At 32.6% G+C, this 24,474-nt stretch overlaps 1 protein-coding gene across 1 annotated transcript in view; it reads left to right on the top strand.

The window, feature by feature from the left end:
• The window catches only part of LOC148610883 (uncharacterized), a 44,375-nt gene that overhangs the window by 4,181 nt on the left and 15,720 nt on the right, over positions 1-24,474 (top strand). The window contains exons 4-27 of the mRNA XM_088590736.1: positions 1,854-1,918; positions 2,558-2,747; positions 3,378-3,601; positions 4,060-4,188; positions 4,579-4,599; positions 5,146-5,243; positions 6,165-6,234; positions 6,517-6,658; positions 6,789-6,891; positions 7,413-7,430; positions 9,726-9,791; positions 10,203-10,478; positions 11,344-11,740; positions 12,190-12,327; positions 12,725-12,789; positions 13,947-14,105; positions 14,574-14,682; positions 16,262-17,971; positions 18,214-18,506; positions 18,955-19,101; positions 19,352-19,366; positions 20,595-20,723; positions 22,644-22,845; positions 23,281-23,423. Of these exons, the coding sequence (XP_088446862.1) occupies positions 1,854-1,918; positions 2,558-2,747; positions 3,378-3,601; positions 4,060-4,188; positions 4,579-4,599; positions 5,146-5,243; positions 6,165-6,234; positions 6,517-6,658; positions 6,789-6,891; positions 7,413-7,430; positions 9,726-9,791; positions 10,203-10,478; positions 11,344-11,740; positions 12,190-12,327; positions 12,725-12,789; positions 13,947-14,105; positions 14,574-14,682; positions 16,262-17,971; positions 18,214-18,506; positions 18,955-19,101; positions 19,352-19,366; positions 20,595-20,723; positions 22,644-22,845; positions 23,281-23,423 (4,909 nt within the window). The remainder of the gene's footprint in view (positions 1-1,853; positions 1,919-2,557; positions 2,748-3,377; positions 3,602-4,059; positions 4,189-4,578; positions 4,600-5,145; positions 5,244-6,164; positions 6,235-6,516; positions 6,659-6,788; positions 6,892-7,412; positions 7,431-9,725; positions 9,792-10,202; positions 10,479-11,343; positions 11,741-12,189; positions 12,328-12,724; positions 12,790-13,946; positions 14,106-14,573; positions 14,683-16,261; positions 17,972-18,213; positions 18,507-18,954; positions 19,102-19,351; positions 19,367-20,594; positions 20,724-22,643; positions 22,846-23,280; positions 23,424-24,474) is intronic.

Genomic DNA, 24,474 nt, shown 5'->3' with positions numbered 1-24,474 from the left:
AGCTGAATCGCGTACGCTGTGGGTGATTGTACCTTTATCAAAGGCTCACATAAGCAACTGATGAGGAGCCTGGATGAAAATAACAAAGAGGGTCTTTTTATCGAAGTTACAATTAACTGTGGAAAACAATTTAAAAAAATAAAAAGTCCAAATATAGTAGTACGGCGTATTGATGTATGGCAAGTAATGCTGTACCAGCCTTAAATCCAAGACCTAAAAATGAATTATTTTTTCTTGTTAATTCCATCTGGAGAAGTTGTTTGCAATTTCTTCATCCAAAAGCTTTCTTGAGATACTCTTTTACATTTTGACCAGTTTTTATTATGTTCTATGATGGTCACAACAATGTTGTGGAGATCCTCCGGGGTATATATATAAAAAAGTTTCATTTTAAACGTACTTAAAAGCAGAAATGTCTCAAGTCAACTCGAGGCTTTTTTTTGATGGTCGAAAACAACCGACTCGGCGACTGAAGTTGAGAGAGAATTGGATTACCTTTTGTGGTCCTAATGATCAAACAATTGATAAATTGTTGTTATTTTAAAGGATTATTAACGATGCACATATCAGGGATGCCAGGTTAACAACAATAGAATGTATTTCACACCTGGTTGACCAGGTAATTAGCAAGCATGGGGTCATGAACTTGTCAGAGCATAAGGCCAGGTGAAATTATGTAACTTTCGATTGACAGTTTTTAACAACATTTTTATTTAAGGTGACAAAAATTTATCTGAAATACTTTTTGAATGGATTTTTTTTTTTACACTTTTCAAATTAAGTGACAAAATGATGAGCGCTAGCTAAATCACTACATTTCAACAGAACATTTCGTAAGCTTGAGACGAGTTCATACCGACCGCTACAATATGTGTCAGTAAAGTTTCAGTCTTGATTTGTCAGTAATAAAATTTTTACGTGATTATTGATACTCTTGATCAACTTATATCAACAGACTGGATATTTTGAACAAAATCATTATGGATTAAATAGGATTAGGAAAGAAAAAACGGAACAAAATTCCAATAGAATGTCACTGCCTGAAAGTTTCTACTCCAGTGCTGCTAAAAAAGACTAAATCAAAAGGACAATGCAATGCAAAAACATTTGATTTGCTCAATCATATATTAATTTTGCTGTAATAAATTTGGTAAGGGGTAGAGGTATAGATTGGAAATTCAATTTCAAGAATAGATGATACAGTCAATCATTCAGTCAGTAGGCCAATTTCATTTTGTCCAAAATATTTAGATACTTACATATGTAGCTTAACGAAAAAGTAATATTTATCTCAATAAAAGAAAATGAATGTATGAAAATGCTTGCTGATATTATGTGCATGTAAGTAGCATAAACACATAATTTTAAAAAGCATTAGTAAATTATGCACGACCGTGTTCACTTCTCCCTGTTCATCCCCACTTCTCCCTGGTGTGTCTCTCAAAGAGAAGTCACTTCTCCCTGTTTTTCTCAAGTAGCTTGAGCCCTGGATTTAATGATTCATAATGCAAAACATTGACTTTCCTGAATGGGGGGTTGGGGGGGGGGGGCTTACTTCTAAAACTGTGAATGGAATTCAATGTGAAATTTTCACATAGTTTTTATCACATTATACAATTGTGTACCTCTTGTTTTGTATTTTTAATTGAATGACTTGTATGGTTTCATGATTCCTATTGGTATTGATAAGAATATGCCTTTCTCATTAGTTAACACAACTTTTTGTATTATTACTTGATGTGACTTAGTAAACTGCTCGATATTTGTAACAACCTATTATTTATTTGATACACATATTATTAGGTTAGCTATTTTAAGTGTACTGAATGTAGCTATGTTCTACTTATTTTTAGATCTGAGTATGCAGCCAGCACTAGAGACTCTTCCTTGGGATTGATACAAGTTGATGCTATGAGTGGTTAGTAGTACAAAAATAGTGTTGAGAGTTCTTTTTTCATAAAAGTTTATTTAATATGGCATAAAAAGTGAAAGGATTTTAATAAATTAGAAAAAAAAAATAGTTAGTTAAAATGAATGTATAAATAATATATAATACTAGTGGAATGTATACTCTTTGTGGTCTTTAACTAAGGGGAAATGATTCACTGTATGTATCGAATTCACTGTATTTTTGGTGATGCTTTAGTTCACTACCTTAGAGCCACTAATGATGTGATGCTATTTAAAAAAAAATTCTTAGTGTAAGTGTTAGGGCTAAAATTATTTTAATGGCTCGGAGAGAAAAAAATATATATTAAATGTTTTATCTCAAATGCATTGATACATGAAATCTTAACTTTCATTCATTTCTGTTATTTCCTTATGTACATAAGTGGGTTTGTAAAACATGAAGGACAACGACATGGAATTAGAGAAAAGCCTATAACATACATCTCTTAAAACATAGTGTGATATGTATTATCAAGCATACTAAAAAGTATCCAATATCACAATACATATGCTTTGTGAAAACAATGTGTCTTTATACCACTGTAAATACTTTTCATTGACATTTGTACATGAACCTTAAAAAATTCCATGTTCGTATGTATTGTAGATTTGAATGGCAGTGAATTTAATTTGTTCATGCCTGGTATGGACAAGACAAAGGGTGATACTAGATCTGTACAGGGCTCCAGTAGTAATGAGAGTAAGACTGGTACTCTTTTACAAAGTGCCTCCAATGCTAGCAGCTTACAAAGCTCATCTCAGGGTGGAATGGGAGACAGCCAGACAGCTTTCTTTAGGTAATGATAAATTGAATGGTATAACTTCACATGTTGTGAAACTTTTTTTTTGTAGGCTCACAATTTTCCTGGTTATAACAGGTCTTTCAAGTCACAATTTCAAATTCAAAATTTTCTGTTGTGTTCACAAATTCATAATCTACATTCATAGCTTTGTTCTTAACTACAAAGATACCAAATTCTTGAATTATTTTTTTAGTACTGTAAATGTATTTATCTTTTCATGGTGTACTAATTTTCGCTATATTTGGGGTGACCAGAACAGCATGAAAAATGGTATCAGTGAAATTGAGTTTTAAGGCTTATTAACTATAATAATTTTTTTATTTTTTTATACCACAAAAATAAATATGCACTGATATGTTCATTACAGAGCATGTGTGAATATTAGCCCTGCAAAAATTAATACTTTAACAAAGTTCCTCAGTTTAGCAATATAAGGAATCTATAAAGTGAAGGTTACAAATCTTAGTATTGGGTACACATGTAAGTAAATCTTGCATGTTTAATGGCTTTTACAGATGTTTTAACACTGGTATCTTTAATGATTGTAAATAATAAATATGTTTATCACTTACTGTTCAGCAATGTACATTTACTGATTCATAGTCATTTGCCTGTACCTTGTAGACATGATATTGACACAGTGAAGAAGAAACCGTCAGAGAAACCTGCACCTATCCCAGAAGGTCCTGTAAGGCAATCTCTTGTCTTCAAAGAAATGTTCAGTGGGCAGCAGGATGGTGATGTTACGCTACCTGAGGTCAATATTGATGACGAACTGAAGGAACTTGATGACGATTTTGGTGATTTTGATGACACAGGTGTTGAAGATTTGGAACCTGATCCAAAAGGTTGTTAATTGACAGGCCATTATAAACTACTGAGTTTTATTCCTTATTAATTGAAATTATACCAAGATTTTCACTTTATCTTATCATTAGAAGAGGCTTTGAATTGTTCATACAATTTGAATATGTCATAGAAGCAATTATTTTACCTTGGCTATAAAGCTGCGTTTTACTGGAAAAGCTCTCAAGAAAATGACAACACAGTCATTCTAATAATGATGCAACATTTTAACAATGTCATAAAATGAAATCTGTTTTAAACAATAAAATTTATTTTTCTTAAGAAAAGCCAACTGAATCTGATTAAAAATGTTTTATTTTTTTTGGTGTATCAGAGATCAGAGAGACAGTGAGACAACTAAAGGAGACAATCTATACAGTTGGTTTTTTTGAAATTCCTGGACCCCAACATTTGTTGTTAACACTTCAAATTTAATGTCATTTAATTATTTTTTCTCCAGGACTCACTCCAGACAATGATGTCTTAGATTCTATTTACCTGAAAATTATGTCTAAGAAAGGTGATGGGGCAGAGACGACACAATCAAACAAGATGTTTCCAAGTCTCAGTAAAGTAACACTGTTTGATGGTAGGTGATAATGAAGATACCATCTTCATATTTTCTCGTGATGTCAGGTGTAACTTGCCTATTCTACTGTATTTCATAGTATGAAAAATCAGTATTATAGTTAGTTTTTTTTTTTAATCAAATGAAAAAAGATTAACTACTGTGGTAAAACTCTAATAGCTTTGTCACTTTCTTCTGATATTTTATTTTTAGAAGTTGATTGAAATGATTCTCATTTACTTTAAAAATTTATCTTTATTTCTACAGAAACAAAACTAAATGGTTTACTCCTTATTTTGTCTAGAATAGTTTGTACAGTGTTATCTGATGTTAGCATAATAAAGTCAAAATAATGACAAATTGATATACAGTTAAAATTATATAACATGATTAACATATTTTATTACAAAGGAAGAGTAATGACTCCTACAGGTAAGTCTGAGGTTTACATGTTAATAGATTTTTAACATTGTTAGTAGCATGTTGTTATAACAAAAATTGTTCCAATAATTATTTTATGTCAAATATTGTTTTTGCTTGTTACATATGTCTAATGGATGTGAAATTATAGAATGATATTTAAATTTTCATTTGTGTTGTATGATTATGAATTAACATAATTTTAAATGACTTCAGAATATAGCATTTTGAAAAGAAATTATGTGACACAATAGTTCAGTAAGGGTTGTCATGGTAATGGGCAATAGCACTAAATAATTTGTGGGTTAGGGTTTTGTCACCAGTTTGCCAACTTTTGATCGGATTTTGTTACTTTCATTTATGAAAGTTAATTTATTGTGTATTTGTTGGCTGACTATTGGAGTTTTATATTTTGGTGCTATATTATCAAAAATGTTTATGAAGAAAATGTTGTTATTTGATGCAGTGAATCACAATTCATCAAACATCTAAAATTGGTGAAATATGTTACAGAATGAACACAACTATGTTTCAGTCCAAAGTTTAAATGTTTTACAGATGTGGGTAGCAGTGAAGATTTGAGAAACATGGATGGTAAACAGACAGGACAAAGCAGTGAGATAGATACTGAAGATGAACTAGAAATGGCCAGGAAGGTGAGTAGATAGAGAGGATTGGTCAACAAACAAGTAAGATGTAATTGGTCGAGGTGAGCCAAATGCTAGAAATCAGTTTTATTCATCAAATATGGCGACGTTGTTGAACTTTTTGTTTACAAAACTTGACTTAAAAAAACAGATGAATCCAGAAAACGAGGATGGCCCCAGCATTAGCAATAAAGGAAGCATGAAAGGCACATTGCTAAGAAGGACCATCAAGAACTGCTGGTTAAGTGAATATTCTTGGCTATCATTTGATGATACAATCAATTGATGAAATGTAAATTTTGAACCATCAGTAAATGGTGTAATCCTTTTGGACTTGATTGTTCTAATAAAATGACAATGATCAGTGTAAAATCCACATCATTCTAGTGGTAACCACAGACTGGATTTATAAAAATAAAGTCTGAGGTATTTACCAAAACTGTTCATGAAAAGTTTGACAAAATGAAACCAACAGCTAAAGCAATGATTGGTACTGTAACAAGGACATTGCTGACAGAAAGTTTGAAAAAACTGATTGATCAACAAGTAAATAAAAGATAAAATTTTAATTTGTTTATGAGATCAAAATTTTTTAACACAATTTATAAAAAATGTAACCCCCCCCATTTCCCCCCCCCCAAAAAAAAAGTATTTGACCTCAAATTCAGCACCAGAGAGTCATAATGACCCTTTCATCTCAAAAAGTTAAAAAAAAACATTGGTAGGATAAACTAGAAATGGCCAGAAGGTGAGTGTATACAGAGGATGAGCTAGAAATGGCCAGGAAGGTTAGTAGATATTTAGAATGAACTAGAAATGGCTAGGAGCGTGAGACAGATTTCAGATATCTGAAAATAATGTCATTTCGATTCTGTGGTATAGATTTTGTGAAGGGATTTACAATTGAATTGTTTTGTTCTTCTATTCCAGTCCATGGGCTTAGAGAGAGAAGTAGGAGCAGGCCAGTGTTCTGACAGTCAGGCTTCCATTCCTAGACCAGGTTTGTGTTACTTTTTACTGTTATCATGTGAAGCTGGTTTAGCACAGTTGAAAAGTAGTTGCTTGCACATGATTAATCTTGATAAATGAAATCTATGTCAAGTTAATGATGAATTATGTTTCATTGTTTCTACATTGGCTACATAAACTTGATTTATATACAGACATGTACTATATATGCTACTGATACTGGAATATTGAGATTTATAATTCAAGTTTCTTATGGTCAATATATTAGAACTCATCAATTTAGCATTTAGTAACAACTGTTTTTCTATGATAGGTGTGGAAGGGACCAGTCAGCAGGAGCCAACAGGGACCAAGTTATCTATCGGTATGAGACAATCAGCTGAAGGAGACGTAGTTACCTCCCCTATTCCTGGTGATGGTGGTGGTGGCGGTGATGGAAGCAGTGGGTCAGAAGAGTAAGATCATTTCCTCAGAATACTAGACTTATAAACTAGATAAAAAGAGCTACAATCTCGTATCAACTTATTTCAAATGTCAGTTAAAAACTTCACATATTACTTGTAAAATAGATACTTGTTTTTATAGAGGAGATGTGAGACAATCAACAGAAGCAAAGAGTTTCCTTGATGCCTTCAGATCAAACTTTAAACCAGTTATGCCACCACCTTCTAGAAGTTTGGATATTGAGGTAGAAATAACATTCATTTTGTTTTTATGGCTTACAAGAATTTGTTGCTGTTATAATGGAATTATGATGTATTTTTTTATTTTGTCGTCTTGAAATTGGATTTGTATGATAGTGTTTTTAATTCTGATTGTAACTAAAACAATATAATTTCCTAGCACAGATAATTTTTTAGCAAATTAAATCATTCAAATTAGCTTGGATACTTAAATTATGTAATTAAATACCGTGAAAGTACTTTAATTTGTGGATACCAATTTTAGCACGCAAGTTTCTGGATTCTTAAATTTGTGGTTTTGAGGTTTTCAGTATACACATCAATAGGATTCTCCTTTTGGATGGGAACCAAATTTTGTGAGTGGGCCTACCCATGAAAACCACAAGAATTGGTACCCCATGAATAATTGTACTATCACAGTAGATAACAAAATCTCGTAAACATTTAAGTCATTTGAATATTTGGTAGTTTTAAGTTATTGTTTATGTGAAATGCAGAATAATGATTTGTTAACATATTTTATCAGAAGTTCATTGTATCTTCAGTAAGTAGTTCTGTGTGTGTTAGTATTAGATATACTCCATGCTAGTTCTGTATTACAGTTACCATTACACATATAGGATATGGTTACACTAATATCCTCTTTCTTAGCCAGTCTGTTTTACAAACAGGGTAAATTGGTCTTTTTTGTCTATAACAAAACCAGAAGCATCTGTATAATAGCAGTTTAGACTGATATTAAGATAACTTATTGAATTTTGTACATGTGTATGTATTGCCAGCTGTAAATTAGTTCTTTAGTTAATTTCATTGAAATGTGATTATGATATGTGTACACTGTATTGATTAGGCCAAAACAATAAAGTTTTGTTTCCTGGTACTTAAAAGAACAAAATAGGGTAGGTAGAAAGGGAAATTACTTAAATTTTTTAAAAATATTTTACATTTATTTAATGGGGAGACAATTTAGACTTTAACTGTGCTTAAGCCAAAATGGTAATAAAATGTTTAGGTAGCCACCAAATAATAGGGTAGGTATGGCAGCAGGAAACAGACAATTTCCTCATTTTGGCCTTAAGGTACAGTCAAACCTCGGTAGCTTGAACTCCAAGGGACCATTGAAATGTGTTCGAGAAATTGAAGTTCAATTTTTCCTTATTTTTTTCGTTGTTGGTCCAAGTTCGACTTTATCGTTAAAAATTGCTTACTTCCTACGAAGTTGTGCTAGTTCATGGATCTTTTTCATTCACTGTCGGAAGATTATGTGGATTTGTGGACATGAAAAATGCTGTGTTTACTTTTAAAAAAACATTAAGAATTCGAGTTCCTTGGTCAATAATTTGTTTTCATCCGATTTTCTTTCATGCTTTCCATCATACTGACTTCAGAACATTCTCGAACTTTAATCAGTATTATGTTAAGATAAAAGCTTCCTAATTAGTGATGATTTAAATTATTACCTGTAATTAACTAAAATGACACTGATTAATGATAGGGTTTCAGTTTTTCACTCCTTTTATTACCCTCAGCTGACAAAATGGTTGACGAGTTCGAGTTATTGAGGGTTATTCTCTAAGATTTATTACAGAACGGACAGACTAATCAGTTTGAGTTTTCGAGAAATCCAAGGTTATTTGTATTGATTATATAGGAGAAAATTTTGGTACTTTGAATTGTGTTCAAGAAATCCTGGGTGTTTGAGCCATCCAAGTTTCAGCGAGCGAAGTTCGATTGTATTTTTTTACTCCCGTACCATATAAATGATACTAGTCTCTGGTGATGTGATCCTTTCTATTACCACCATTTTTCTGTACAGTTATATTTACTGGGTGGTTGAACATACAATAATAGGTGATTGGTACATATATACATTCAGTGAGGTTCACAATAGAATCAGGTAAATAAAGAAAATGGTTATAAGTCAAAAATCTTTGTCAACTTTCTAATAAACCAAATATTTTACAGGTCGCATTTATGGTGAAAATACCAATTACAGTTGTAAGATTGGTTGAGAAAGTAATAAAATTAGTCCAACAGTTAGTTGAGTTCTATTGAAAAATACACTACAGGTGTATCTTCTTTTGGTTTCAAAATCATTCTTTAGACATTAACATTTCATAACATTGTATTTACATCATTAAGAAAGTTGACCTTTGGACTCTTTGTGTGATTGTTTGGTGAGCCTTTACAGATTTAATGAATTATTCTTTACTCTATTCTGTTTTGTGTAAAAATCTTAGAATTTTCTCACAAATATCATAATAATTAAAAACTGTACAAGAAGAAATAATAATAAGATAATTGATTGGAAAGAGTGAATAACCAAAATATTATCATGAGTGCCGAAGAACGCCTAGATTTAACGAGTGTGTGGAACTTGTTCCGCTCACGAGTTAAATCTTAATGCGTTCTTGGCACGAGTGACCATATTTTGGTTAATCACGATTGATTTTCCTATTTATTATATAGATTTTTGCATTATTCATTTTTATTTTCAACATAAATTTAAAAATTTTGTTAATGGCAGATTGATATTCGTGTTGTGACGTTTTGGCGGGAAAAGGCGTGAGAGTGAAATTACCGAATTTTTTCACTATGTGAATTATCAAAATTTATTACACTGGGAATATTCGATAAAACACTGCTATCTATATAATAAGTGTTGTTCCACAAATTATTAATTGGCATGGTAGCTTTCTTGTTTATATTCTTTATTTACATGCCATATCCTACATTTGTATACCTAGCTTTCTGTTGCTTGGCACATATTTAATGAAAAAAATACATTAAAAAATATGTAACTATCATCAAAACCTATTCTATGTCTATTTTATTACAGGAGGAGAGAGTGAAACCAATGGGAGATGATTTACTCACAGAAAAAGGGATGGACAGATATTCACAGGTAACTTCATAGGCCATCAACTTGTCATAATAAATTAGAAATGAGTACACTTGTACATCATATGCCCTTTCTATTTCCCTTTCTTATTAACTAGATGTAGCTTATGATATTTATTAAAAACAAATATAAAGATGTTGTTTTGCCATAAAAATTTAAACATTAATTTAGTCAGCCACAATAACATGGATTTTACTGGATGTTCTTACATTGGATATTTTTATGTTAAAATTATTGGTATTATTGAAGTTTGACAAAATTCTAGAAAATTGAAAATTTTGCTATTTACATGTATTTACAAATCTTGTTTTTGTAATATAGATATTTAACTGCAGGGTAATGACGGAGAGAATATCTTGTATGGTAATGCTGGAGATAATGTCTTCTTTTTGTAATAAAGATATATAATTGCAGGGTAATGTTGGAGAGAATGAGTCTTTACTTCAGTCCAGGTACCTTGCTCCTACACCAATGTTTAATGCTAGTGATAATGGATCCCAATTACAGTGGACTGCAGATTTCCCTTCAGACCTTGGGAACAGACTTGAGGCTTCTGGACAGCAACAATGGAATAATGAATCTGACCATGGAAATAGGCTAGAGGCTTCTGGACAGCAAGAATGGAACAATGAATCTGACCCTGGAAACAGGCTGGAAGCTTCTGGCTTTAATGCAGAGGATGCTTTCTCTGTAAGTGCAGAAGTTTATAAGAAAAAAGTCAAATTTAATAAGTATCACTCTGGTTTGTATGCTTTTAGTTTTTTTTTAATTTTGTTTGCTCTAAAATATATACTAAGTCAATTTGTGGTTTTCTACATTTTTGTTTCAAGTCCTACTTATTATTTTCTCTGGTATCTTGTCAGTGAGATCAAGGAAATTTAATATTAGTGGGAAAAGATAATTTCACCATCAAAGAAACTTAGTATTTAGCAAAGAACAACTGAGACACAAATGCTGTACACCTGTATACTTATTTATTAAATTTGAGGGTGTCAGTTCAATTCGGGGCTTATTTATTTTACATTTAAAAGAACACTTTCTTAAACATGTATTTGACTTATTTATGAAGATTTACTTTCAAGGCTTTTTCTTACTTCTGAATGAAGCAAAAAATAATTGCTAGTGAAATAGGTTGTATTACAGTAATATCCATAAACCCAATGATTAACACATGAAAATAAAAGTAAAGAGCATCTCCATCAAAACACTTGTGAAATCACTTTTCATGACCGTAGCTGACATCCATGACAATTTGTTAGACTAGTGGTTAGATTATCTGTGATGCACTTTCAATGACCGTAGCTGACATCCATAACAATTTGTTAGTACTAGTGATTAGTTTATCTGTGATGTATCTCTTTGCAAATATGAAAGAAATGTAAAATTTGGTGTAAAAACAAAACAAAAACAAAAACATCAAAATTAAGAAGTCCCTTGCTTATATTATTTATTGTGAGGGTTTATACATTGATTTTTTTAAATGACATAATGAAGTCTCAAAGGTCATATTTTTAGGTAAATTTTACCTCATGCTTGGATATATCATTAAATTCAGGGTCAACTAGATGACAATCCATTTGGTGAGGTGAGGAATTCATTTGGATCATTTGGTGCAAGCCCTCCCCAAGTAAGGCAAAGTCAGGGTTTAGGAGCCAGCCCTAGTCCTCCATTTACTGACCATAGTTTTGGAATAGGAGCTAGTCAGAGCCCTCAGCTTCTTTCTCAAAGTCATGGAGCCAGTCCTGGACGTTCATGGCACAGTCAGGAGTCCACTACAGCTGGAGATGTAACAGTGGAACCACCAATTAGCCCTCGGACAAGTATTGGTAGTAGAGGTCAAGCCAGCACCAGTCCTCCCAACTACAACCAACCCAAGTTCTCACTGGCATCACCTCAGCCAAGTCAGTTCCTTAGAAACAGTCAGAAATCATTACCAGAAACAAAGCAGGAAGGTGATTTCACAGTCTTATTAGTATTAACATTTCTAGATCTACTTTCTCGGACTTATGTAGGATTAAATTTATAAATAATTGGCAAGCATGATTAACTAAGTGTGTCAATTTTGAATGTAAATGAATATTCCAGATTAAAAAATGTATTTACACAATTAGTATCAGAAAATAAGTGTAGAGTAAACCTACCGTGAAGAAAATAAAAGTTTTAGAGCAAGAGAAAACTGTAGAATAAGTCTTTTCATCAAGAAAACTGTTTTGGACTGAATATAAGCTGCAAGAAATTTAATTCATATCCCGAAACACGAAAGGAAGATGGTTATCATTATTTAAATTTCTTCCCTGCTACAAAAATAGATTGAACCTAAAAACTCCATTTTTATGAAAGAAATGATTATAAATACTGTGATTTAATGGCATTAAAGTGAAATTTGATTTTCATTAAACAGAAAAGACTGGTGCAGATCTTGCCTTTGTGAGCTCTTTATCTGTAGAAGCTGCTGAACAGAAGGCAATGGTTGATGAAATGGTGGCCCAGGGAAATCTAAGAGCTGATTTTACCATTAATGAAGATTTTGTTGCTGCAGGTACGATATACACAAATGTATAACATTTAGAAAAAGTAGTGCCTGAATAGCCCCCTCTTTGTAAAAAGAAGGCATTACTCTCCAACTTCACTAGTGGGTGGTTATTTGGAATCATCTTAACTTCAGATTATGTCACAATTATGACTCCCAATGAATGGATTTACAAATCAACGAATAGGTGGTATATTGGAATCATCTTGTGTATCTGTCGTTCCATCCGACTAAAATTTGTTGCAGTTATCTGAACTCTCAATTAATGGAGTGATTTCAAATTTGGTGTGTGGTTTTATTTTGATGGGGCATATATTTTTCGCTTATACTATTTAGGGTATTGATATAATTTGACATATTGTTGTGGTAATTGATCTTATACTGATTAGATTTAAATTGTTTACAGACAAAGCCAAGGACATGTTAGACATGGATGAACAGGAGTTTGAGAAAGAGAATGTATTCAGAGAGGTAATGTATTATGTTTACTTCAAAATATGGACATAATTACTGTATTGTATTTTTCGGACTATGAATTGATATTTATTTCAGCAAAATGTCAGCTTCGACTTATTGTCCACTTTGACTTATATAAGGATTTTTCAAGAAAGAAGTTCTTTGCAAATCAAACCAGTGATCGATTGAACTGAGAAAAAAAAAATAATCGATCAGTGTTGCTATCCATTTATGAATGAATACGACGATGTTATATTAAGTCATCCCTAAGTGTTATTCTTCAAAACGGTTAAAATATATTAACAAACTCTTGAAAATATGTTAATGAAATCTTCAATCAGATCATTCCATGCTATTCTTCTCTGTATCATCCCAATTTTAGTATATGTATTGCTGATGAGTACTGGATGTTTTCAGAGTTATCAGTCCTTTTATATGCAAATTTATACCCATTTAAGGTATGTCATAACACATTCGTATGTGGCGCAAATTATGATTAATAGTTATCTAATTGGCAAATTGCCACCAGATTTGAAGGTATAAATTTTTTGTAGTATTGAATACCTGATTATTTTGTTCATTAATTACCTGTCTTAATTATGACCGATTATCCAGACTAATTTTACACCGGGGTGCGCACCCTTGACATGTTTACGATCTTAGGGTTTGAATATCAGAGCAATTGACATGGAATTAAATTAAACTAATAAAACAAATTTACAAAATACACTTTATTAGAAATGCTAACAAACAACAATATCATTTAAAGTTACTTCGCTTGAATAATATGATTTGAAAAACTTCTGCTGACACCTACTATGGTATGTAAACATTGATGATCTAAGATGCATGTCTGACACTTGAATTATCTGGCAAAATTTGACTGTGTTTTTCGTCGTTTTAAGTCAAATTTCGGCAATTCAACTTATACATAGAAAAATACGGTATATTTCAAAATGCTTGCATTTTTCATTTCAACAACATCTATGCAAACATCTTGCTGTCTATTTAGATACATTATCCATGTCAATGAATAGGTAGAGTCTTATACATGTAGGATTCCCTATAGAAGCTCTATTTGTCATTGACATCATATATTAACATTGTAAAAGATTAAAATCTTTAGCAAAGTAAGCAATTTTACACTTTATTTTTTTATTTGGTTTATGTAGGATGAAAAAATGGAAGATGGTAATGTTTTTGGTGAGAGTGATTCTTGGTCATACCGTAGCAGGATGACTGTTGCTGACGATGACTGTAGAATATCTGTTGGGCAGTTCATGAAGAGTCGTTCAGGCCAACTTGGGTCGCTAGACGGTGATGGTCCTAGGGTAAGATTTCAGTATTGTCCAAAAAATTACTGTAGGAGATAATAAATATTAGCTTTAACAACTGTTTTTTTTTTGTTTTACTTTATTAGGTGTATGTTTAGTAGATGTGTTTGTGTAGACTACATGTATATACCTTTGACCTATAGAAAAAAAACTTTTATATGTAAAGATGTGGTCTTATTGCAACATTTTATATCTATTATAATCTGTCATTTTAACATTCAATTAATTCCATTATAAATTTTATGAGAACATTGAATACTTTTTTAAATACTGAACACAACAAGCCTTCAACAACAGAACTTAAAACCTTAAAAATTTGTTTTTTTTTGGGGGGGGGGGGGTTATTAAAGTTATTGTTATAAGATGCTTTTGTTGACTTCAGTAATTCATTATATGGATGTTTATATTTGTTTAAGGTTTTGGCACATTGTTAAGTAACTGAGAAGCTGTTTTTTTATTATTCAGCCTGACTTCGGAATGGAAGTAAAGACTCCCCCTAAAGACAGGAATCCATATCCTTTGATAGAGACAACAGTTGTCAATACTCCACAATCTGTCAGTATTGATGAAGATGGTAAGATTTTACAATTAATAATGAAAAAAAACCTATATAACTAAGATGTATGCTATGTAGGAATGGCAAAAGATATGAAGGTTAATACTCAGGTACTCAGTTATGATACTTGTGAGTACTTGAGTTCATGGACAAAACTTCAACATTTGATGAAAGATACTGACTTTTGTTGTGAGATGATATTTCTGCATTGCCTTTTTTATATAAGTTAAACTATGATGACATCAGCCTACATCTTAATTTAAGGCATATAAATTATCTGAGAACTCATATTCAGACCCATCGAAACCTGCCGGACCGTCGGACCTGTCCGGTAAAATTGTCCCGGGTCCGGTAAATACACGTTGCTTGTCGGCCCGGGTGTCCGATGTTTTTTTCTTACGTTAAAGAAGATTTTCTCAAAACTGAAGTGGTTTTTGTGAATAATAAAACTAGAACGTTTTAATAATTACGTGAATTAGTCTACAGTCTAGCGAGATAGTCAATCAATTTGATTGTAAACAATAATATGTAACTTCCGGTTCATGCGCTACACGTCATTTCGTCCTTTGATATATCGTCCCTTCCGTTGTCTCGCTACTCGTTTACATGTGAAACATGCGGTCATTATATTGTCAAAATAATAATGAAAAAAATAATAAAGTGTATTTCTTTTACATCGAAATTGATAAAGATTAATAATTGAACATCTAATAAAACAAATTTTCATTTGAAATTTTGTTGGGTCGAACTTATTTATGGGTCGAATTTCAATTAGACAGGAAGACTGATTTCCGATTTTTAGGAACCAGATTAATTTACATAAAATAAATAATGGTGACAAATTAACAAATTCAAGAGCCCATACCCAGTAGTTTTAAAATCAGCTTGATAATAAAATGTACTTGGAGATTCCCACCCCCCATCAAAAATGTTAGCGTGTCGATAAATTGTTCAGAGTTTTTTCGGTCAGACAAATTGTTGTTCGGTCAGACAAGTCATCACCTTGTGTCTGACCGAATGTCAGATGTGCTTAAAAAAATTTCGATGGGTCTGCATATTCAAAGACGGCAACCTTGGCATTTGCATCGCTTTACCTTGAACAATAAACGTCTGACCACTGCTTCTACAAATAGCCTTTCATAACAGTTGTTTATGTACCAAAAATGGAGACATGGACACAATCTGTATCATATGTTTCAGGATAATTAGCAGTTTTAATTATAAATTAGAGAATAATGAATGATGATAAACTTTAAGGCTTCTGATGTTCCATGTAAGCGTTGATCTGTGTACAAACACCTTTACAATAAGTATCTAATCTATTGAGTGAACTGTTTTTACTTTGTTTATTGATATTAATTAGTATTACATAGGGATATTTTGTACAATTGGAAGTTAATTGGTGAATTGCATCAAGATGTTTAAAATGCAGACAATGATATGAGTACTTAATTTGTACTTGAGTACTCTAGTATTCGTTGCCATCCCTAATTGATAGTCATGATAGCTTATTATACTTGTTTTATTTGCTACATTTACTTGTTTTTTCCCTCATTAAGGTTTTGTATTGGTAGTGAAACCTACTTGTATATTTCAGCAACTCTTCAAATGAGTGATCTTTCAAGGTTTATGGCCTCAGTCTCCATGTCAAAAGATCCCAAGGAAATTGCTAATATGGTGATGGCATGGTCCCAGAAACAGGCAACACTTAAACCATCAAAATTGCCTGTCAAAAGAGGAACAAATCTGAAGTTTAGAGAGAGAAATTTGTCATCAGAGGACATGAGTCTGTCTGAAATACCTGAGCACAAAGACTCTGTGGAAGTTGCTAAATTAAGTACTAATGATAATGGGAGAAATTATAGAGACTTTAAAGAGAATTCAGTAGAATCTTTTTCTATGGAGAGTAAAACTAAACCAGATGGAGAAGAATCAGACACAGAAGATAATGAACCTAAGTATACCAGCCATCAAACTCCTCCTAGGTCAAGGTCAGATAAACTTGATAAGATGACTCCACCAAGGACACAACTGGAGGACTTTGATGGATATTCACCTAGACTAAGTATTTCCAGAACTAAGTGTCAATCTCCAGGTAGTAACCATGACAGTATAAGGAGATCAATGGAGAAAATGAATAGTTATACTGATCAAATGTCTTCTTATCCTCAGAAAGATGAAAGAACACCAGTGACATCGACCAATCAAAATGCTATGTTCACTCTAGGTGGAGATGATATATTGTACGAGGCTAGAAGTCCAAGGACAAGTAATTCTGGATGGGCAGGGCACCATATTCCTGATGGGACTGAATATAGTAAGTCTTCAGAGCTTCACCATACAAGGTCACGTCAGGAGTTAGAGGGTACAGAGGATATACAGTTAGTAGATTCCAGAGGTTTTGATGCCATTTCTGAGAAACCCTCTCAACCTAAACCTCAACTGGACCAAAAACAGACCAGACATTCAGACTTTGATCCAAGAAAACACCATGCTATGCTAAAAGCTCAGGCAAATAAGCACAAACATAGTCGTTCTGCTGAGGGTATTACAATGAATGGCAGATTACAGAACTTAACTTCAACACCTGTGAAGGATTATCTAGGCCTTGACACTGAGCCTGAATTACAGAAAGGGAACAGTCATGACTTTAATATGAAAGCTTTGGAAAGTAGTGCCATTTCTAACATTAATCGCACTGATTTTTCCCACACTGTGCCTCAGTCTATTTATTCACAACAAGTTTTTTACAAACAACCTCCAGATTCTCAGACAATGAATGGCTATTCTAGTGATCCTGGTGATAAATGTTCTCAAAATAAAATGGACAGTCCTGGACGGGAACATTCAACAGCTACTAATCAAAATGATAAAACATCTGATGATGTCTTAATGCCCCCACCACAAATTCCAAGTTTTCGCCATAATTTGTTACCACAAAAGCAACAGCCAGACAAACCAACACTTCTGACATCTGAATCAATGTTATCTACTGACTTTGCTAAGGAGTATCTTGTTCGGGAGAATCCATCAAAACTTGTTGGCAGAAATGTTCATCCTAAACCACTAGAACATCCAATAGATTCTGATGGCATGATGCCTCATAGGGATTCAGATATACCATTACCTACGCATTACGACTGGACTGAAGATAATGCCAATATCTCAACACGTTTGCCGGTTTATCAGAGTACTCCTTATAACAATAGAGATACTACCATTATAACTCCCAGCAGTATGCACACCATGATGTCAACAGGAATGATGAATGAACTCCAGGCAGAGAACTTAACTGTTTTAGATGACGGTAAGAGATGATTTAAAGGGATGTTAAATTTCTAAGATATATATATATTTGTATGTTTTTCTATCAATTTTTGTGAATACTCTTGTGAAAACTTTGAACTTCTGTTATTTTTTTTTAAACATTTTGCATATTAGTGTGTGCTCTTTTTTAAGTTTGATGTGTCAGTATTTTGATGATGATATTATAAATTTTGATTTGATGTACATTGTTCAAACTTGTGATTTTTTTCAATTTAATTGTAGAGTGTAATGCCACCAAGTCTTCTCCCAAAAGGGATAACCAACATGTTAGAACCCCACCAAGGCTTACAGCAGTTACTGCCCCTAGAATCCTCCACTTTAGTGAAGTATGTTGTGTAGGAATATCAACAGAGAAGAAACTTGAGTTGACAAATCCTACCAATAGTTGGTTAGAATGTTATTTACAAGTCCAGGAATGGACAGTGGATGGACGAGAGATGAATGTGATGAATTATCTCCCCTTTGAGATGAAGAGAAAAGTCATTATTGAGCCAAGAACATCAGAGACTGTCACTGTAAGTCAGATGTGAGGAATGTTATTTTTATGTTATATTTGTATACCATATGTATAAAAAGTTTGTAATACTCTGCTTTCAGTGATATGTTGGATTTTTGTTTTTGTTTTAATAATTGGGTATGTTTTACAAGATTTGTATGTTTATTTTTCTTAGTTTTGCTGACATAAAAATTTTAAACAGCTTTTAAACTAATTATATTTAAGGCTATTACGTTAAAATTATAGGACACTGGGGGAGGCAATTTTCGCAAGGGGACTCACACAGCATTGTTATGCTTAGTCTATATTCATTTATTTGTCAAGAGTTCTGACAACCACCCTTGTATAAAATTTAAGAAGTGTGTTCCCTCCCTCTGTACCTCATGTGTTTTAATGGAAGATGTCTTATGTATTTATTTCAGCTGTTGTTTTACATAGACAAGATTTTGTTTGATATTATCTTGCAGGTTATCTTTATACCTAAAATGGCAGGAGCATATGTAGCCCAGTTAAATGTCACATCAAGTTTGTTTCTACAAGATAACAGTGTCCGTACTGAAAAGATACCTACAGTAGTTACACTTCAGGCCATTGCTGAAGATCCTCAAATACAGGTATTTATTTTGTTTTGTGTTACATGTAGGGGAAGGTGTACAAATGTTAGGCTATGGAAATGTTTTAGAAGCTTTTAAGCACTCTTTAAAATTTTTTAAATTTTTGCACAGTAAGGTTCAAGGTATCATTCGGATGCCTGTAAAGCATAGAAAGCTTTATTTTCACTTTTGTCGGATTTTTGTTACATATAGTTAAATGTTGAATACACTGATAGATTAGAAACAGCAACTTTTTGTTTTATGTGTCTAGTTTCTCATAAACAAGGTAAGATGTAAATATTTTCATTTAAGACATGACAGTTCATATGATTTTCATGTGAGCTGTCATGTCATGTGATCACAGAGTGTACTTTTTATATCACTTACCCCCCTTTTCTCTTAGATTTGTACCATGTCTAGAGGTGTGTGCTTTGTAGCTTTATATTTATATATGTATATAGACAGAAATGGTACATTTCTTATTTGGTCATTGTTGATCAGTTTTACTTTAGATTTCATATTAGATTTCATTTTAGGTTTCATATTGAAATAGTTGTACTCTGTTCAGAAATATAAACAAAATATTGTGTCCATTGTCTCCTTCATTAAATCTAATCTGCAATCTGATTCTGTTCCTTGCTTCCCTCAATAAACAACATTCAGTCTGTTTTGTACAAAATTTTCTGACATTCTAATTTTTTTTACCCAGCCTCACGAAGTTGTGCAGTATTATGTGATACCCTCTGAAAAGTGGTATGTCTCTCTGATGGTTTCCAGAAGATACTTAAGAATGGATTAATTAATTGTTTTGAAACTATGTTCATTTTTTTGTAACATAAAATACATGTTAAGTTTAATTTTCAGCAAAATCCAAAATATAGTTTTCGAGTTTGACCATTTTGAAAATTGTGCTGTCCCTTTTTTCACCATTACCTGGTGGAGTATCACTTAATGTTTCATTAATGCCCTGTTTTTCTTAAATCTCCTTCTGAGAATAACTGATTAATTTTAGATAATTTTTTTATATAGTTGACCACTGAAAATCTTTGTGATTAATTCACAGTCGGTTGGAGTGTAAACCACAATATAATTAACTATACTAGCATTAGGGATATTATTAATTTGATACAGTATTTATTTATGATTAGATACACTTATCTTGTATGTAGTTTTATTATACATGTAGGAGATTTCTTATTAGGTAACTGTATATCAAATTATCCACTAATATGGAAGGGAAAATAAATAGCTCTTTGTCAATTTTCTGGGCTCAATGGAAAGCTCAACCATAATAAAGCTACCACTTTGTTTAAAAATGTTAAATATTAATTGTTGTATTAAGGCATTCTTTATCATTATTATGTTATAATTATATTATAATTTTGATAATTCATGGAGAAAAAAAATCATGTAAAAAATTTTTAAAAAATATCAATAGTAAAATGTTACTATTCACCCATAGAATGACAATTTGAACCTTTAATTTGAATGACCTTTGAACTTGAATCCTGCAGGTTAGAACAGATAGTAACAATAAGTGTATGAACTTTGGAGAGGTCGCTTGGGGATCATGCCATGAGATGTCATTACAGATCATCAACAGAGGACAAGCTACAATACCATTACGTCTTTCTATTTTACTGGTATGTAGGATTGTTTTTATACTCCTATTCAACAAATTGATGGTAGATTGGAATCACTTTTCATCTGTCCATCATTTGTCACAATTATCTCATATATAGATGGGGCATTTGTTGTAAGCAGTTTTGGTCCAATATCAACTTCCTGTTTTGTGGGACTTTACAATTTTTTAATTTGTCACTAAATGGAATGACAAAGAAAATTTTAATCACAAAAATTTCAGCTCCACTTTTATGAATTGGTTTCAAATTTTGTTTGGTGCTTTATATAGATGGGGCACACATTGTAAGCAATTTTGAATACTGTCCAATATCACCTTTCTGTACCAGTGGAGGTTTGCTTAGCATGACAATTTGTGAAACTCAATTTTATCATGGTATTCAATGTTTTCTGTTGGTTTGGGTTGCCAGTTTGTCTGTCTGTCTGTGTTCCCACAGGATCTGGTTCGTGGGAAACTTTTTTACTGTGTGGCTAAGTATGAATTTACATCTTTTATGGTTATGCTGTATAAAATGATTGTCAGTGTTGTCATGTCTGTTGGTCTTGTCATGTCTGTTGGTTTTGTCATGTCTGTTGGTCTTGTCATGTCTGTTGGTTTTGTCATGTCTGTTGGTCTTGTCATGTCTGTTGGTTTTGTCATGTCTGTTGGTCTTGTCATGTCTGTTGGTTTTGTCATTTCTGTTGGTCTTGTCATGTCTGTTGGTCTTTTGTTGGTTTACTTTTTTCTTGATCTTGTTTTTCAATACCTATTATGGCAATTATGCAACTTAACATATTTGGTAATTTTCAGTTAAAACCATGACTTGAGTATATGTACATTACAGTAGGAATTTCTTCAATGGATTAATGACTGAATAAAACCAAGAAAAACAAAATAAGGAGTCTCTGATTGTTTTTATTACCCCTTTTCATACCTCAATTCTGCTTTATGAAATATGTATTTTACTTTAGAGTGATTTTTTAAATTTATATTTTGCTGATAAGGCCAGTTTTTGGAGCCCCTCATGATCCTTGAGATCATATTTATCTCTTGTCGCTTTAATTTTGCCAGTTTCCACTAATTTTTGTGGTGACCTTTGACAGAATTTCATACTGTGGTTATTTCAGGCTTCCATGTTGACACCAGATGTTTGTAGCATATATTATTCATTTATTGTTCACATATTTTATGAATTAAAGTTAAAATTCTTAATTTGATGTTGTGTACTTTGTGTTTTTTTTTAAATATGACACTGAAGAAACTTAGAGAACTATGAGGGTATAGTGTTCAGGTACATGTAATAAACTGAGAGAACTATGAGGGTACAGTGTTCAGGTAATAAACTGAGAGAACTATGAGGGTACAGTGTTCAGGTAATAAACTGAGAGAACTATGAGGGTATGGTGTTCAGGTAATAAACTGAGAGAACTATGAGGGTACAGTGTTCAGGTAATAAACTGAGAGAACTATGAGGGTACAGTGTTCAGGTAATAAACTGAGAGAACTATGAGGGTACGGTGTTCAGGTAATAAACTGAGAGAACTATGAGGGTACGGTGTTCAGGTAATAAACTGAGAGAACTATGAGGGTACGGTGTTCAGGTAATAAACTGAGAGAACTATGAGGGTACGGTGTTCAGGTAATAAACTTATAGAACTATGTGGGTACAGTGTTCAGGTAATAAACTTAGAGAACTATGAGGGTACAGTGTTCAGGTAATAAACTTATAGAACTATGAGGGTACAGTGTTCAGGTAATGTTAAAATGAATAATATGTATTTATGTCAAAAAAATATTTCATTTGATACTTGTTTTCATTTTGGTATATATTGTATGTAAACATTGATACTTTAATACTAATGAATAGGATAAAACTAAGTAAGTAGTTCCAGTATTTTAGAAATAGGACTTTGTTATAACTTTAGTTTTATGTTTCTGATAGAGTCAAGGATCTTGGCATGCCTTTTCCTTTGACACAAAGCTGGCTGATATCTCAGTGATTTCTCGTAGTAATAGACCACAGTCAGCATCTATCGGAAGGACAGTTATGCCACTATCAGTACCAGGGAGAAATGCTGACTCTGATCCAACAGTTTATGACATCAAAATTTACTGTAGGCCTCCAGAGAAGCAATACAATAGAGGTACAATCCAGACATATAATGTATTTTACTCTCAGGGACTTGTTAATTCTCTCTTGCTTGTATATTGTGATATGTACAATTATTATAACCAATGTTTTATATTCTTTTGTAATTGCATTGTTCAGTCATTGGGTGTCTTGTTAATAAAGCTATATGTATTTGTAAATGAGATGTGTATATTATTTTTGGGAGTATGTGTTCTAAGGTGTCATTGTTCATGGTTTTGCTAAGAAATTAAACCTGGCATAGAGGCTTTTTCATTGCTAAATTTTTTTGTGTGTGTCTACGATATCTTTAAAATAGTTCACTAAAACATTTTAAAAAAAATTAGATCTGTTGCTCATGGTGTGATGCAATCCATGAATTAAATACCTTCCCAGTAGTAACTGTTTAGATATTTATGCTTCAGGTTTTATTTGATTTTCTATTTATAAGCTATGTCTCAGTACCCTCCAACAGAAATGTTTGCCAGAGTGGAAGTTGAAGTAGACACACCCTCACACCTACCCCTAATCAGCTCTATAGATCTACATTCTGTAGTGGGTGTGGCCAAACTCCACCTCTCTAGACAGTTGGAGGTAAGTATTTCTTAATATAGGGTATGGCTTATATTGTGGGTGTGACCAAACTTTATCTCTCTAGGCAGTTTGAGGTAAGTATTTCTTATTGTAGGGTGTGGCTTATGTTGTGGGTTAGCTAAACTCCACCTGTCGAGGCAGTTAGAGGTAAGACTATCTTATTTAAAGGCGAGCTTGTGTAGTGGGCATGCCATACTGCATCAATTTAGACATTTAGACATTGGGATAACCTAAAGGATGTTGTTTATTTACTAAGCCACAGGAAAGGTAGATACTGATGGAATGGGTATTGGGAATGTCCTGCACTGAGTTATTTACTATTTTAGGTATTATAGCTCTGCCATACTTAGAATTAAATAACACCTCTTTGTGCTAAGTGCTGTACACTTGACGATAAGTTTACAGATAAAATAGGCTGGATACACTGGATATTTTTTTTATAAAAGAGAGTGGAGTGATGCACTGTGAACATTGAAGTAGTTACTATGGCTGTTGAGGTGGTTTTAAAAGACAAACTTAAATTCTTTAATGTTTCTTATATTTGTGAAAAAGGCTAATCACAATAATTAAGACTATATTTTGATGGATAGGAATTTACTTGATATCACCAAAAAATGACAACAATACATTAATCAAGTAGAAATGGTAGAGTGTACCCATATAATGTTGACTGTAAATCCATATATTGCGATGAATAACAACCTAAAATACCCAACCTGGCTAACTTTGAAACAGTTTAGTTTGTATGTTTAAAAAGTCTTATTTTTATCTGTAAGAATTTTAAGTTCCAGATTTTTAGGAGCTCAATTTACTGTATAAGTACATTTATTTGTGGACATAAATTGTCATGGTGTGTCAATATTTTGTGGACATAAATTGTCATGGTATGTCATCATTTTGTGGACATAAATTGTCATGTTTTGTGGACAAAAATTGTTATGTTGTGTCAACAATTTGTGGACATAAATTATCATGGTGTGTCAACATTTTGTGGACATAAATTGTCATGGTGTGTCATGTTTTGTGGACATAAATTGTCATGTTGTGTCAA

The sequence above is a fragment of the Perna viridis genome, chromosome 7 (assembly GCF_037379345.1).
Source record: "Perna viridis isolate PV_CMFRI_1.1 ecotype Kerala chromosome 7, ASM3737934v1, whole genome shotgun sequence".
Lineage (NCBI taxonomy): Eukaryota > Metazoa > Mollusca > Bivalvia > Mytilida > Mytilidae > Perna > Perna viridis.
The sequence above is the reverse complement of the archived record's forward strand: the minus strand, read 5'-3'. Positions and strand labels throughout refer to the sequence as shown.